The 18,087-nt window shown below is 34.8% G+C and overlaps 1 protein-coding gene and 1 long non-coding RNA gene across 2 annotated transcripts; both read right to left on the reverse strand.

The window, feature by feature from the left end:
• Window positions 1-651: 651 nt before the first annotated feature.
• On the reverse strand, window positions 652-6,214 carry LOC121379627 (zinc finger CCCH domain-containing protein 7B-like). Its single transcript, XM_041508275.1, has 5 exons — window positions 6,056-6,214; window positions 5,253-5,301; window positions 4,200-4,483; window positions 3,270-3,408; window positions 652-1,985 (listed from the first exon to the last, which is right to left on the reverse strand). The coding sequence occupies exons 2-5, from the start codon at window positions 5,269-5,271 to the stop codon at window positions 652-654; spliced, it is 1,776 nt and encodes a 591-aa protein (XP_041364209.1). The 5' UTR covers window positions 5,272-5,301; window positions 6,056-6,214.
• A 2,607-nt stretch (window positions 6,215-8,821) lies between these two features.
• On the reverse strand, window positions 8,822-15,185 carry LOC121379898. Its single transcript, XR_005958858.1, has 3 exons — window positions 15,079-15,185; window positions 12,718-12,784; window positions 8,822-9,521 (listed from the first exon to the last, which is right to left on the reverse strand). It is a non-coding gene; the product is annotated as an uncharacterized LOC121379898 (long non-coding RNA).
• Window positions 15,186-18,087: the final 2,902 nt, after the last annotated feature.

Below are 18,087 nucleotides of genomic sequence, written 5' to 3' on the forward strand. Positions count from 1 at the left end.
CTTTTTTGTCAAAGATATTTGCTGAACAAAGTTTCAAAGTTTGGACTTCAAACATTCTACATCAGACAAAATATAAGTTTTGAGTACCACAATTAAACTTTATTTGTAGACCCATGTGGAAGTAAGGGTAATTTAATAATGAATAACAAACATGAATTGTCATGCAAAGAAAATAGTTGGGGGATCTTCTGGTTACGAATAAGATTCATACTTTCTTGAACATGAAACATGATCACACTCAATCCTTAATATATTAATGGACCATAACAAAAGTGAAAATATTGAACGAAGCATAATTGCAAAAAATGTTGTCTCTTCTGAGTACACCAAGGTCTTTTTAGTGTAGTACTGGCCTTGGTGGCGTCGTGGTTAGACCATCGGTCAACAGGCTGGTAGGTACTGGGTTGGGATATGGAATTTTTAAACAGATACCGACTCCGATAAAGAGCTGTACAATTGTATATTCTGAACTGTTTTTCTAGATATTTTAATCTAATTACAGCTTAACATTCCATTGATTTGGAGGTGTAATGTTTTGAGGTTAGTATGTTTGGACATAATGTGGGCTTGCATATTTTGGGCACACCCTTTATCGCTTTGGTGCAATCTAAAGTCCTGTATGGATTTAGAGACAACCAGTGTTTGTTATTGTCAAGACGACTGTATGTAACTACTAAACTTACTATTATTTTCGCACATCCAGACCCATACATCTTTCTCTTCCTCACTGTGAGCAAACTGACAATAACTTCCAAGATGGTAACGACATCGTCTGTTTGCTAGAAAATCTCTGCAAATGACAATGTTCAGACGAGCAGGAATTCTCCTTGGAAGAGGTCGAATCTCTTTTTTATCTGGCATAAGCATGAAAATCTTTACGTAGTGCCAGTCATTATGACCTTTAATACATTTGTCCTGGCTTCCATCCTGCTTACTGATAGTTTTAATCTCCCAGCACGTGCCACAGAGAACTTGGACATTGTAAGGACAGAGGTCTCTTGCTGGTGGTTCAGTCTCTGAAAACTCTGACATTATGGCATTACACTTATCCACCACCTGCTCCTGACTGAGGTCCCCATCTCTTTCACACATCCACACATCACGCTCAACCATGCTGTGAGCAAACACACAGCTCCCTGTCAAAGAATGTTTGCAAAATGATTTCCAGTAACAAAATTTGAAGTATGCTGATTTATGCACAAACACTCGCTTGTTTATGATGGTGATGCCGCCCTGTGATCCAATATGAGCAAGAACCTTGCTGTTCTTCCATGAATGTTCTCGGTTAGCACTGCAATAACCTTTCCTTTCAAGCTCTTCTATTCTTGGTGGTCGGGCACAGAAGCACTGCCGACAAATAAACTTTAAATTTCCCCCATGTTTTTTCAACAATTCTTCCACCGTGTAACCTTTAGCTCCACCAGTGGCAGACCTGTTCTGAAGAATGAACTCGGAAACGTTAAAACTCCCTTCTTTTTCCTGGGTCCACAGGATCTGCTCAACTCGGTTATGGGCAAAACTGCACTTCTCTTTCCCAAATCTGCACATATCAGGCCTCCCATACTTAATACTATTACAAATAATGTAGCTTCCTGGAAAATCACGATGATTGGTGCGTTCCCTCACTCTCATCAAATAAGAAGGTTCACCTCTCTTGTACAGAGCTAGAACATTCTGCTCACAGTTATGGACATGTGGCTTGTGAATAGAAAGTCCAGGCTGATTACTAGGTACTAAGCATTCTTTGCACAATATTCTGAAGTCATAATGAGCTTTGAGTGGATTTTCAAGTTTTTTCATTCCATCAAAATCTGCAGCCTGCTGGGAACCTTGACCTACAGGAGAAAACTCTTTCTGAGGTGGCTGCTGTGTTATCTTACATGTATGTGGCTGCTTATTGTTAGAACTTAATTCTGGACTATCCTGTTTCTGGTTAACAGGGTTAATATCTGGATGAGCTATTGATCCTGGAAAGAAACTTGTAACTGAAATAAGAACAAATGAAAATGTTGGTAAGATAAACATTGTATCATATTATATTTGTAAAATATGGAATACATGGAACAACATAGATGACATTTCTTTTACCAGACGCATTAAGTGATATTTATTTGTCACTTGTAAGTATAATCTTTTAAAATATTCCACCTACAAAAAGCAATTGAGTGAAGATATTTTAACAATGCCTCAACATAATGTTAAATCTATGGCCATTAGGTATGAAACACATACATTGTATGACAATAAAATTTAAATGCATGAATGAATGAATAAATGAATGAATGAATGAATGAATAAATGAATGAATGAATGAATGGATTGAATGACAACAACCCAGCAATAACAAAAATGTCTACTAATTGTGATTAATTGAGGCCTCTAATTAATTAATATGATCATAGTATAATTTTTTTTAATTATAAAAATGGTTAAATAAAAAAGTAACTTTTTCAGCCATATTTGTCTGTTAGTGTCAAATAATATATTTACTGAATCAATGAAAGAAAAAGACTATTGTATGCAGTCATGTGGACTAGAAAAAGTACACCCTCCAGGGGCTTAGTTTGAGATTTTCAGGTGGTACGCAGACTTTTTCGGCGATGGAATAAAAAACGCATACATATACAGGCATTTACATCATATATTTTAATATTAAAAAAATATTTGTAATCTCAGGTGGTACACATCTGCATATATGGAAGCTAGGCCCTTGCCCTCGGTGGTGGACATTTTGACTTTGGGACTCAGCGATATCCACTACTGATATCTTGAAATAGCATGTGAATATATAATTTAATGAAAAATTTGGTTTAAAGTTTGTTTTAAAATGTCTTTTGTTTAATGACACCACTAAAGCACATTGATTAATTAATCATCAGCTACTGATGTCAAACATTTGGTAATTCCGACACATAGTCATCAGAGGAAACCTGTTATCTTTTATATGCACTTTCTCACAGACAGGAAAGCATATATCATGGCCTTTAACTAGTTGTGGTGCACTGGTTGGAATGAGAAAAACCCAATCACTTCAATGGATCCACCAAAGTGGTTCGATCCTGCGATGCAAACACCTCAAGCAAGCACTCAACCGACTGAGCTAAATACCAACCCAATTTGAATGAAAATGGAGATTCCCCAGTTTACACATACTGGCATACTCTGCTTGACTCCATACACAATTAAAAAAAGGTTAAGTGCGTAGGCAGATATGACCATTTCACTAAAATTGTGAATGTTATTAAATATCAATGGCATATGTAACTTACAAATTCTTTTATTCTGCATTTCTGTTATAAAATTTTTGATGTTGAATTCTCTACTCCAGTCCAATTCCCAGAGTTTCTTTTCAGCAATATGATGAGGAAATGTACATTTCTTCTCACCATACTGGCATACCTTTTCTCTCTAACAGCAAACAAATAATAAAAATAAATAAAAACTAAATTTTGTATATAATTATGTAATTAAGTTTTTTTGTTTTAAATTGGCTTTAGTTTGCACCCAAGGCACAGCACATCAGAAGTCTGCTTATGGTTTTATATACTAGCACAATAAAACAGAAATGTGAACAAAGACTGAATAATTTTGACTTGACCATTGTAATTAAATTCCTAATCAAAACAAGAATTCTGTGGAATTAAATGTACAAACTTGTTTGGCATCTCAAAGCATGTTTAAAAAAACAACAAAAAAAAAACATTTTTTAAAGGCTCAGACCCTAGTTTCAGCCCATGAAAATGGACACTAAGTTTAATTGATCTACAAACCTGCAACACACATTTGGATAAGGTTATAACAGAGTGAAGCTACGGTCTGTAATGTTTACATGCAGAAATACCGTCAAAAAATAACTAGAGCTCGTTTCGATAACCATTACATCTCAGACGAACGTTTGTTTTATAATTATGGAAAATGCATTTCGGGGTATTACAAACACCTGGATGACCAGAACCACTTCAGGTGTACGCAAATGAATATTATAAATAATAAAATGTAAGTACTTCTAACTTAAATGATCAAAAACGACTTTAATAGTGAAAAATATGTTGTAATGTTTAAAGTAATTTAAACTTTAAAGTAATTATTATAAAAACAAATTTAATAGCAATATCATAAAGATCTATAAACCAAGTTTCATTGATCTAGAACTTATTGTTTGTTCCACAAAGCTGATAGTATATGTCTTGTGTACTTACCTGAAAATTAATGCATATCTTGTATTTCGTAAAAAACTGCCCAAAATATCGTTTTGCCCTGGGTCGCACCTTGATCCAGTTGACATCAGGTCTCTGTTTTAATTTAATGAGCATGATGTCATAGTCACAGTTGTGATGCAGGCCTTCCTTGTAGTTATATCCCTTGATGCCCTCTCCAGTCTTGACAAAACACTTCTGACAAGCCAATCGGAAGTGGAACTCATCCTTCAGTGGCCAGTCAACCTCCATGACTTGCTGAGCTGAAGCAGTCTCGACAAGCTTACCTTGAAAACAAACACTAAAATTAGTGATAAAAAAGAAGTTTGTTTTGTTTAACGATACCACTGGAGCACACTGACTGTTTAATCATTGGTTATTGGACATCAAACATTTGGTAATTGTGACACACAGTCATCAGAGGAAACCGGCAAAAAAATTTCTAATGCAGCAAGGGATCTTTTATATGCACTATCACACACAGGATAGCACATACCACGGCCTTTGATATACCAGTCATGGTGCACTGGCTGGAATGAGAAATAGCCCAATGACTATTTCTGATGGGGATCGATTCCAAACTGACCGGGCATTAAGTGAGCGCTTTACCAGGGGGCTACGTTCCACCTCAAAATTAGTGATCAGTGACAAAACAAATTGGAATATTTTAACAAGGACACAGAATATTGTTGAAAAAAGTTGTTTTGTTTAACAATACCACTAGAGTACATTGAATTATTAATCATCAGCTATCAGTCCATGTCAAACATTTGGTAATTTTTGACACGTATAGTCTTTGAGGAAAACTGTCATCCTAATTTTTGTAGTAGCCCAAACCGGACCTTATATAAATATATATACAAAATGTATTACAAAGGAAAATCAAAATGGACTACACAAACATCAGCACATGACCACAAACATATTGGATATACAGACCCTGGGATTCTAAACAAGAAAATGTATTTAATATGTAAACGGTTCTTTTAGTCAAAAACATCTTACAATGCCTGCAAGTGCAGGACAGATCATTATTATTATTCCACATTCTTTTACCTTTTTTTTTCTTTGGCATTTTAGACTTGTTAGGAATTGCTTCTCTCTTCTAAAAAATATATAAAAACATTTAGAAACAAAAGAATTGTTAAAAACTGGGAGCCCCATGTGGGTTTATTTATTTTTTTAACACAGCAAGAATAAATGAAAATAATTTCACTTCATCAACATGTATAAAAGCTATAAAGCAGGGCAATATTTTACACAAACTATTGTTCTGTTGTTCTAAAAGTTGCAAAATTCAGAAGTTAACTAACTTCAATGCAAGTTTGAGTAACTGATTAGAGATACACAAATATAATTTAGTTGACTGTCCTTCTAAAATGCTTCAAATTATATAAATATTCGACCGAGCAGTCAATTCTTTTTATTTTTGGCTTGTAACTTGTTTTCTTTTTTTTTAAATTCTATTAACTTTTTTACTAATTGCTATTTTCAAAATTCTGCCCATTTTCAACTCTACCCCCGCCCCCCTCCCCTCCATCCCGAGTCAGGCCACCAATCTTATCTAATTTCTTTTTGACCACCCGATCTAATCTAGCGACCAAATTTAATGAATATAATTTTCTTTATTAATTATATTAATTAGAGATGCGCATCAAAATTTTAAAGGCCCACTATTTAATTTTTGGATGTAAATTTCAAAATTGTCCCCTTAATTTTTTTCTGTCCTGGGACAGACATGCTTGAAACTCTAGTGGTATATGAGCATGTAAAAATTATTTGCACTTGCAGTTACCAAATTTTTAAAAATATTGTCCCCTTTTAGTTCGAAATACTTTACTTGTTTTTTTATCACTTACTTAATCCATTTTATGCTGTGATGCACATTAGGTCGATACCGAGATCGTCACTGCTGCCTGCCTTCTGATAGTCTTTTCCAGTAATCCCAGCTCAGATTTAGGTTTTATAGGCTTCTATCTCTCCACTATTCTCCATATTGGTTTTTTTTTCATAGATATATATTACTCTAAAATATTATAAAACATACAATATATATATCAGGGCTTGAAAGAAAGAAATGTTTTATTTAATGATGCACTCAACACCTTTTATTTATGGTTATATTGTGTCAGACTGGTTAAGGACCACAGATTTTGAGTGGAAACCCGCTGTCACCACTTCATGAGCTACTCTTTCCGATTAGCAGCAAAGGATCTTTTATTTGCGCTTCCCACAGGCAGGATAGCACAGACCATGGCCCTTGTTGAACCAGTTATGGATCACTGTCGGTGCAAGTGGCTTACACCTACCCATTGAGCCTTGCGGAGCACTCACTCAGGGTTTGGAGTCGGCATCTGGATTAAAAATCCAATGCCTCGACTGGGATCCGAATCCAGTACCTACCAGCCTGTTTACCGATGGCCTAACCACGCCGCCACCGAGGCCGGTATCAGGGCTTGAAATAAGAATTAAAATTTGGCCTGCTGTTATTTTTTAAGATAGGTAAAAAGAGATTTATCCAGGTAGAAAGAGATTTATCCTGCTAAAAACAAACAACATATGGCCTGTTGGAGAAAAAAAGCTAGCACAGGGTGAAGTGAAGATTTGATTTAGTGTGAAAAACAGCATCTCTGAGATGTATTTATGGAATTAAAATATAAACAATCTAAACAGACATCTCTTTTTTCTCTCTTAAAATTATCTGTGATTTTATTTTTTTTATTTTAGCAGCATACTATATTTCAAGCCCAGAAATATGAAAAGATGATAAATGAGATTATTTTAATTATAAAGGCCCATGTCTGTTCTTAGGAACAGCATTGATTATTTTAAAATAAATACATACATACCTAACAAGTTAATTATGATGTCAGTGAATTTATTGATACATATATATAAAACATCACAAACAAATTACCTACAACTGTACACGTTGTCACTTGCAACCCTGTAACAACGATAAAGTAATAATGAACAAAGGTTAATATATATTTTAACTGAAACAAGGTACAAATAAAAGCTGGACCCCTGCCAGGTATGTTTATATGTTGGTTATCTGACTGTGTGTTTACATACACTGAGAAGAGATAAGACTATCATATACTCTGTCAAAAAAGAAACGCATAGGGCAAGAAGAAAAGTGTTTGATTTTACAAAATATCGGGGTTTTTTTTACAATGTTGCTGAATGACCATGTTTGTTAATGCTCCTGGAATGGGACAGCATGCTCAAATGCACCCTGAAACAAATTTAACGCACGTTGTGTGACAATTGCAGGAAATCGGTGTGAAATGGTCAGATTTTGGCAAATGGAGGTGAAACTCGGGGAAAAGATTGGGGTAGTGATGGGTATTTAAAGCTGCAATGCTCGCAATGATGCCTCATTTCCATTTTGACGTAGACGAGTTACAAGATGCCAAGACTAAGCCTGCTGAATTGAAACATTACAGTAGGCTGCCTCCAGTTAGGTGAATCGCAGTCAGCAGTCGCATGCCACATGAACGTCCATCAGAGCACCATTTGGCCTCAGACCACAATTAATTTCGCTATATGTTTCTATATAGCCTTAGTGGCTATAACATTTTTATTAATATCAGCAGGCCCGTGAAGTTTTGTATGTACCTTTGCCTGCACGGGGGACACATACCCTGAAAAGGACAACCCCTGTTGTCCAGCTCTTTCTCCCAGCATATTGGTTTAAACAGACACACCCTCTAAACCAGCCGGAGTACACCCATTTTACACAAAAAGCACTACTTTTGCATGGGCCGGAATTACCACAAACAAGTCTTCAATGTCAACAAGTTACACATCCATCCCCTGTCACTTCAGTCAAACAGTTGCCACTTCATACGTCTGCCATGAAATAATCACAGGTACTACTTGCGCGGTGAAACTTCCGGATTTTGGACAACCAAATGGGAAGATAACTGTAATCTGAGGCCATTTCACGTCTCTGGGACAGGTACCAGCAGTTTCAATCAGCTGAAGACCGGCCCAGAAGTGAAAGACCTTACATAACAACTGCAGCACAAGATCGCTACATCTGGGTTCTACACTTGCGTCACCGAACTGCCACAGCAACGAATACTGCTGGACACATACCTGGTTTGTTACGGGTGTCTGCACAAACCATTCGGAACCGACTTTGAGAAGCTGGTTTACGGGCTAGAAGACTGTATGTTGACCCCGTCCTACAATGTCAACATTGACATTTACGTATTCGCTGGTGTACGAATGTACAGGGGTGGAACTTGGGAAACTGGCGGCGAGTATGGTTCAGCGACGAGTCACGTTTCCTTCTACAGTGACGTGATGGACGACAACGTGTTTACAGATGCCGCAATGAATGTTTTACCAACAACTGCGTCGCCCAAGTTGACAGATTCAGTGGAGGGAGTGTCATGATGTGGGGTGCCATCTCATACACTGGCAGAAGTGAACTTGTGTTCGTACAAGGAAACCTGACAGCTGTACGCTACCGGGATAAAATTCTTCGCCATCACATGCTCCCCATTTTGGATCGACAGAGAGAAATTTTTCAGCAGGACAATGCCAGGCCGCATACGGCACGTGTAACAATGGATTTCCTACAGAATGAGAACATTAATGTGCTACCATGGCCATCAAGATTGCCATATCTCAACCCCATTGAACATCTATGGGACGAACTGGACAGACGTGTACGTCAACGTTACCCGGAGCCTCAGACGCTTCCGCAACTGTCACATGCACTGCAGGAAGAACGGGCTAGGATTCCATGTGCCCGGATTCAAAGACTCATTCAGTCTATGCCAAGGAGATGTCGTGCAGTGATTGCTGCTGCTGGTAGACACACAAGGTACTGATTTCAGCGCCCTTGTGTGATGCTGTTTGGGTGACGAAAATGACTCCACTGCTGTCAGTTCATAGCAAGAACATTGTCACATACTCATGTCAAATTTTACTGTGATACAATCATAAATAACAAAATTATGCCACTTTATATTAAAGTGTACAGTCAACTGAGCAATTAAAGATTACCATTTGATGGGTGGTGTCAAACTGAATCCCAAGTCTGCAAGTCTGAATTACTCTTTAGCAGCAATATGTCAAACACAAAAAACAATGAATATTGTATTAAATTAAATTGTTGAAAGTGTTTCATTTTCAGCAGCAATTTCACCCCCTGCCCCAGTTTTTCTTTTACATGTCAGTTGAAACTGTTCTACTATTTCTGTCGTTCTGTTCTCACTATCAAGATGCAATGTAATTTGTTTAATAGTTTGTCTTCAGAATCTCATTTTCGACATCTAATCAATGACTCCACATCCATTGGTTCAGTTACTGAAATATATAAAAACAAACATGTTAAGTATTTCACATCCATTTGAAGAAGTATATTAGTCTGTAACTTAATTACATATCGTTGTATTAATTTAAAGTTTAATTTAATTTCAGGATTTTTTTATTTTTAAAACAGGAAAGAAAATCAGTGTGACTAAACAAATTATAAAATATTAAAAGTATAGCAGTACATTAAATAAAGTAGTAACCAATATATTTAACTCTGACAATGATATTTGATTTCTATTAGAAAGTTGCACAAAGCTACATATAAGATGACATGTGGAAGAAGAAAAATGCCTATGCTTTGCTAAAATTTTGGGTATAAAATAATGATAAAAAACAAAGCTACTGTCTCCAAAAAGGTTAGGATATTACATTTCAAGCACATGACCATTAGAAAACAACAATTCTTTTACTATCATTTATCTAAATATTAAAAAAATATATCCATTAACTTCCAAGATTTTATGGTACATAATTTTACCCTCAGTACCCTCTGGCAGAAACCATTAAGTGGAAAATTATAAGAATATCAAAGGGCTGGTCAAAGATCACAAACACGTTAACACGTTAGGTGAAGAATTGTTTTTATATATTAAGGTAAAATTGTGTTGTTTTAATTGGGGGTGGGGTGGAGGGGGACTAATGGATAAGCTAAAGTTTGTTTTGTTTAAAGACACCACTAGAATTATTAATCAGCTATTGGATGGCAAACATTTTGTACTTTTGACATGTATAGTCTCGAGTGGAAACCTACATTTTCCTATTAGTAGCCAGGTATCTTTTATATACACCACCCAAAAGACATAACAGCACATACCACAGCCTTTGATATACTAGTTGTGATGCACTGGCTTAAATTGAATCAAACCGAGACACCGTAACCGGCAGATGTGTTCCGATTGCAAAGATTAAAAAAAAAAAAAAATTCAGGGTCCCTACATAAAATTTGCCTAATTTATAACTTTCCAGACAATACTTCCTTAACACCCTAATGCTCACAACCATATAGGCTACTCCCTCACTCCTCCCCCCCCCCCCTTCCACACACACAAAGCACATACACACATGCAAAAAAAAGAAAAGACAAAAAAAAAGACTTCCAAACGTTCCAGCATGCTTGTTAATACTATCACTAACCCTAAACCTAACTTAAGCCGGAATGAACTGAATGCTGGAACGATCAGAAGTCGGCGGACTGTGTGCAGTTTAACAACGGATTCTTAAGGTCATTGTATAGCAACCAACATATAGTGATTTTGAGTTGAGAGATTGAAAATAAAAGTACATTTGCAAGAATGGTTACCCTAGATACAACCTATACACAGAGACACCATATAAAAGGCATATGCATTTTTTAAAAATTAAATGACTTCATAAACATGAAAAATTACAACTAAATCAGTGTAAATATGCCCTCATACAGAACACAGATATGCCTATAATGGGACAAATAAATCTACATATGAAAATAAATTTGCATATATAAGTATTGGTAACACATCAACTGAAGCTATTGCCTACATAAAGCTACACATTTAGTCACAATGTGCTATAAATATAAACCACCATGCTGCAATATATGGCCACCATCTTGCCTAGGATTTGTGGGTTACTGCATGGGTAACCAAATAAAAAAGCCAATAACACACGATCGGCAATGGCGAACACCCAGAAATTATCTCCCCCTTAGAGGTCGCGTCGTCACTATACACCCTAGACTCTCGCTTTAAACAGCTGTTCGGTAGTGTGATTTGAAGCCACTGGTCGTATAAAATTACTTGTCCACCTCTGTATGAACAGGAAAAGGGTCATATTTTTTCAGATGATGATGCATTGCACAAAGAATGTCTGGACTGCATAACAGATCTAGTATATGACAACAACAACAAAAAAACAAAACAAACAGTGAATCGAAGAAAAACGAGGCGTTTGCATGTCATTGCCAAAAACCTATCCATTCTCGGTGTGTGGATTTAAAACAAAATTAATTATTTATATATTATTTGAATAAAATCTAGTTGAAATATTATATTTTCTTCCTTTTATGTATGCTATGTGGACATTTGTTTATTTGTGTGTTTTGTTCACTGCTTTTTGGTGAGGGGGAGGATTTAGGTGAGTTCGTCCTACCCCCCATGGCATTGATAATGTTTGTTGTCGATTATTTAATTTATTTATTTATTTTTAATCAATAATTTCACAGACTAAAAGAAAAAATGTTTTAGAAACAACACTTTTTTTAATTTATGTACAGGGCCAGCGGAGTGTATTTGAAAGGGGATGGGGTGGGGGTACTTATAGTGCGCTGTTTGTTAAAAGGTTGTGGTGTGTGTGTGTGTGTGTGTGAGAGAGAGAGAGAGAGAGAGAGAGAGAGAGAGAGAGAGAGAGAGAGAGAGAGAGAGAGACAGAGACAGAGACAGAGACAGAGACAGAGAGAGAGAGAGAATATACATGTATTTGAGGGCCCGAACCTGTTGGTGGGGTTCGGAGGCATGCTCGCCCAGAATAAGTTTAAATATCAGATGTTAACATAGGGCCTATGACAACTCCAAACTTTTGAGAACAGTAACAGCAAAAAAAAGAAGACCATGGCCCTATCGGCCCTCACCTCTTCCACAGCCCCTAATACACAATTTGAAGAAGAAGAAAATAATAGTTTGAGACATGCAAATAGCATACATACAATATAGACAGAATAGTGAGATGTTGAGTGCCCATTGAGGTGTAAAAACAATTGTTTCTTGAAACCGACCCTACCTGCAAAAAAGGTTTACCCTGATTATTTTTTCCCATTTTTTTTTTTAAGTTAAAAAGAGTACAGATGTAGTTATTTAAAAAAAAATTTTTAAAGTTTAGACTTGCCCTACCTAATATTTTTTCGTCATGTTCCCAGAATTTTGTTTAGGTACAAGGCAGAATAAAATGTTCTTTTCTTCATTCGTTAAACTCTACATTTGATTATTCCTTTGTTAATCTATCTATAGGGGGCCTATTAGTTGGGTATCTCTTTTGTAACCTGTAATATGTATGTAGGATGCATTTTCTTTTTATACTAAGCATATCTGAAATTACTGACAAAAACACTACCAAAGGATGCTGTGATGGTGTAAACAATCAACTCCAATGAAAGTGAAAATGCTGAAATTAAAGTAATTGGTAGAAGTAGCCTGTGTGGTGGCCATGGGTTTACCTTCTTGGTGAGTCAGTATCTATGCCCAGTGTCAAAACCATGGGTCAAAATTATGAAGGCTGTTTTTCTGAAACACAGATGTTTAACACCAAATTTAAAATGTGCTGAGATGTTGTAAAAAAATATTAATTTCTTTTCATTATTGGTTATTCTAAAGAGACTGCGGAGCTTGTTTTGCAATGTGAGATTTGATTAAATACTTGAGGCATAACAGAACAAACTGTTTTGTTTTTGCTACTGACCCAAAAACAAACTAACCATAACAAAATACTTTCCAAATTATAATCTGGAATTTATTTACATAAATATCCTGAAACAGGAAATTTTAATATTTGTTCCAAAAATAAATAAAAAAATTGTTTTTTTTGTTTTTCTTTTTTTTTTGGGTGGGGGGGTATCTTTTTATTCTTTGTCTTTTTTATTATCATTGCCTAACTGGACTATTTTGGACAAATGTAGCAAAATCCCAACATTTTATTCTCCAGTGACTGTTAAGCCTATAACTTTTACTTTTTGGGGGAGTATGTTGACTACATTGTGATAAATTCTAGCATGGCATTGAAAAAAACCACACTGTTAGACTGAAAATATAAATACCAGATAGGTATTGTTTATGTACTTACCAAATACATGCTAAGCAAGTAACTCATCATACATTGAACATGAAATAAGCCATGTGTGAATACTGCATGTAATGCATCTCTTGAAATTAATGTAATTAGTATTAAGTTAATTGGTGTTGTACCTATATTCACTTTAAATTATTAGTAAACCATAAGTGTACTTTTATATATAGTCATAATTATTTCTTGCTGCATCTGGTTTTAGAAATCCACATTTGTAAAATAGCAGTATTTTGTTTCTTTAATTTATAATTTATTACTCTTGCAGCCTTTGGAGAGAAAAAATAGTATACTGTCTAAAGCAGTTTTCAATTTCTGTTAATTTCATTATCAGTGGAAATCATGGAAAGTCATGAATTTTCTTGGTAAATAAGCGTATGAACCATGATAAAGATTATTTACATTGGACTTTTCCTAATATAAGTACTGAAAAGTATAAAATTTAGATACCGGTATGTCAAATAGATTTATGTTAAAACAGGCTCAGTGAAATCAGAATTTCTATCAGATTATGTCATTTTGTACACACAAATTAAATTATTTACATTAACAAATTATAAATATTGAAAAACAATACCACTATCATTTCTAATTTCATGTAAATGTGTATGAAAAAGCATTGTTATATTTCTACTTAAAAAACACAAAAAAACTGAGAACAAAAAAACTATATATTTAATATTTTAAATTTCCTATTTATTTTTCATTTATTTTTTTGAAAATTTTAATATATTTCTGTAATTATATATGTATGTTATTGGGTTTTTTTTTTTTTTTTTTTTTTTTTTAAATTTATTACATGTATATATATATAAATATTTTTTTTAATTTTTATTTTACATTGAATATATATATATATATATATATATATATATATATATATATATATATATATATATATTTATTATATTTATTTTTTTATTTATTTATTTTTTGTTTGTTTGTTTGGGTTGGGTTTGGGTTTTTTTTTTATTTCATTGAAATAATTTATTGAAAATAATTGTTGACAAATTTGGTTGAATTTACTCTACTCTGCAAACGAATAATTTGTGGTTTTAAACACGTATATCTTCATATTAAATCGCGATAACAAACATTGAATAGTAAATGAATTAATGAATGTTTAACGACACCCCAGCACGAAAAATACATCGGCTACTGGGTGTCAAACTATGGTAAACAAATAACATTGAATAGAACCCGGAAGTAAAAAGCGAAGAATGGAACGTGGCGTTTTACAAATTAAAACTTTATTAAATGCTGTTACCGTTGTTTTTATTGCAAACACTCAAGTATTATCAGTCAAATATGTACATATTTAATGGTTTTGGTATGGTAGATATTAGTTCACCTAGTTCATCAAGATTAACTTTGGCTAATCTTGATGAACTATAGTTACTTAGTAATAATAGTTCACCAAGGTAAACATCTACGGTCCGGTTTTTTAACATTTTGACATTTATTGGTTACGGCACAGCAATAAACATCACAATAATAAATATCGTGCCGGAGACGTTTATCTTGATGAACTAGGTGGATATATGATAGAAAGTTGTAAGAACGGTAGGGAGTAGCCTACGTGCTTGGGGAAAACCCACGATTTGACTGGACATTATTTTGTTCTTTTTTATTCTTCCATTATTTTTATTTTCTTTACTACCAACTGCGGAATTTCGTAGATTTTTATTATTTACTTTAATTTTTAGCCGTTCTACGCTTTAGTCACATACATACTCACAATTAGGTCAGGAATAATAGAGTGGATATACCGATCGGTGCTTTACGACAATACAAATTTAGAAAAAGGAATTCTCGAAACCGAACATACGGGTACTTCGACTCCTGGCCGCCATTGTTTATCACGTGACGCGGTGAAGCTTCTCCTTAGTTACGTATGGTTTGATAGTGAAATGAGGCAACTTTGGTCGATCATTTACAACAGTTAACGGTCACGATGCCTAAAACATGTTGTGCAGTTGGCTGCATAAACCATAACATGATGTTAAAAAATATATCGTTTTACAAATTTCCAAAAGAAGAGACTAGGCGCCGCTTGTGGGTAGGGTCATTAAAACGACAAACCTGATGGAATTCCATGGCTTCCCTCACAGAATGTGACTACGTTGACTTTAATGTTGTTGCTTGTTGACACCAACAGAGATTAATTTAGCAAACAAAATGGTTAAAGCATGTGCAGTGATAAAAATCCCACATTATACTGTAAATAAAATAGACAATTCCATCGTCTTCCATGAAAACCCCCCCCAACAAAACCATGCATCCAGTTCTTGAATAGAGTATATTCCTTTATCGTTAAATTTGCGTGGTCTTTATTTTTCATTTAATCTTAGTTGCTTGGATATTATCTATACTTGTATTTATTTTGCTGTACTACAGCTACTACATCTTATTTATTTATTTTGTAATTTTAAAATAAAAATTTATACTGCTATATTACACACATATAATAATTATAATATAAGCCTAAATTCTTGTTTAAACTTTAATTATTATTATTATTTTTTTTTTTGCAAATGTGTCTGTAGCAGGCCTGCAGTAAGAAAATATAGGTCGTTCCCCCCCCCCCCCCCCCTCTCTCTCAGTGTGTTTAGTATTTACGTTGGTGCAGAGGGTAAATAATGTGTGTGTGCCTTTGTTTCAGTATATATATATATATATAATGCAGGGGACAATATTTCGAAATCTGAGGTAACCGAAAGTCGGTTCACATGGTTTTTACCTAGGTAACCAATTGTTCGGTTACGTGAATTATATTTGTGTAACCTGTGGATTACCTGATCGGTTACCTCAAAGTTACGTTGAAATTATATTTTAAATACATATTTTTTAGCTCAAACATAAAGTTAAAACAAAATACAAAAGAAAACGTTTTATAAAACAGTTTCTTTAATGCTTGCAAATCGAAAGAAGTGACTTGTAGATGTTTCTTTTGTTGTCGTACGATTGTAGCGTTGTAGATTTATTATTATTGTTATTGTTATTATTTATTATTATTATTATTATTATTATTATTCACCACTTGCCATCGGGATCGCAAAAAGTAATTTTTAGTTGCTTGAATCTAAAAACCACTGTCCTCGGGCATCGGGCCACCGTATTCCTGAACCTCTGTGCAGCTTGCTGAAGTTAACACTATTAGCCCAGTACTGAAACAAAATGGATACATTTGGAGGAAAAATTTCCATTCCCTGGTTCCTCTGAAATATAATGCAAAGCACTCAGTCACTCACTGGTGCATGATTAGACTAATTTAAAAAAATATATAAATAACAAATAAAGGCTACCATTTGTCACTGATAATATGTAAAATTTAGTATACAGCAGATTAAAAAAAACCCCCACCAAAAACCCAAACAACAAATGTCCAGTTCCTCTGAATTTGAAAACATGATTAGATTAATAAAAATAAACCTTATAATAACATAAAAAGAAAGACCACAATTTGGCACTGATATTTTGCGGTGGCGATGCTATATTCACTTTATCGCTGGTACTTCTATACTACAGTGACATTCCAAATGTTTGTTATTTAAAGCTCATTATGCGATTTTTGTATTTTTCAGCTTTTGTGACATTTTTGCATTTTTGTTTACGTTAAAACTGTTTTCAACCTTTGTAAAATTATAGGCAATCCCATAGAATGTCTACATATATTCCTTTAGAGATAGAATAGCAGCAGATAATTTAGGCGCCTTAGCGGTCCGTGCACATTTCTTTAAAACTTTTGGCTCGACTCTATACGGAGCAAGTTACAACAGTTGTAATATACCGTTGTCTACTGGTTTGCCGCGCATCAAGTACTAAAAATCAGTCTAAAACATTTGCCGGAATACTAGTAGTATGTCTGCACGAATAAATTTCCTGTAATCGTGAAGTTTGCGAGTTTTAATTTCTGACAGGTCACAACGTAACCGATTTGCGGTTCGCGTAAATTTAATTTTGCGTAACCGACACGCAAACAGAACGGCGGTTCGCGTGAAATATTGTGCCCTGTAATGTGTGTGTGTGTATATATAATATATCTATATATATATGTATACAATATATATATATATATATATATATATATATATATATATATATATATATATATATATATATATCAGTGTTCTCCAACCCCAGTAAGCGGCTTGTACACCCGCCGAGCTGAGAATTTGCGCCGCCAAGCTGAAGATTTTCGCAGACGGGTCCGCCAAGCTGATAAAAAATGCCGCCACGTCGAAAATCAATCCGCTATGACGAAAAAAACTTCCGTCAGTTCTATTCACCTATCGCTATATTTAGCCTGTACTTGGACTTGGAGTATATAATAATAATATTCCCTGCTAAAAATTTCAGGTGGTAAAATCACCGATATACCGGTCGCAAAGCGAGGAACAGGGTTGTTTCGTAATGACGTCATAAAGACAATTTCTGTAGCGTTCATATTACGTACAGAAGTCGTTAAATACTGAGAAGTTTTTATGTCAGAAATGAACATATTATTCTTTATTAGTCGTTATCTAATCATGAGAGCAGATTAAATATGTCAAATTACACATCTATGTTCGAGTCGCTAACTGTCCGACCACCCATCGCCTGTTAATGGGCTACCTAATGACGTCACTTGTGAGTAATTGACAAGGGTCCAGGCAAATTTCATGCAGGGGAATTGTCTATTGCTGGCTGTTGGCATGTTGAAAACCATAAATCGAGAATAATATTTTATGCAATGAAAGACGGCAAA

This window comes from Gigantopelta aegis, chromosome 8 (assembly GCF_016097555.1).
Source record: "Gigantopelta aegis isolate Gae_Host chromosome 8, Gae_host_genome, whole genome shotgun sequence".
NCBI lineage: Eukaryota > Metazoa > Mollusca > Gastropoda > Neomphalida > Peltospiridae > Gigantopelta > Gigantopelta aegis.

Excerpts from the sequence above, each read along its gene's own strand:
- LOC121379627 (XM_041508275.1), bottom strand. Across the intron at positions 3,409-4,199 it reads AGATATGCATTAATTTTCAG|AGAGAAAAGGTATGCCAGTA; the intron begins GTAAGTACACAA and ends GTTTGCTGTTAG. Across the intron at positions 1,986-3,269 it reads AATGCAGAATAAAAGAATTT|TTACAAGTTTCTTTCCAGGA; the intron begins GTAAGTTACATA and ends TTCTTATTTCAG.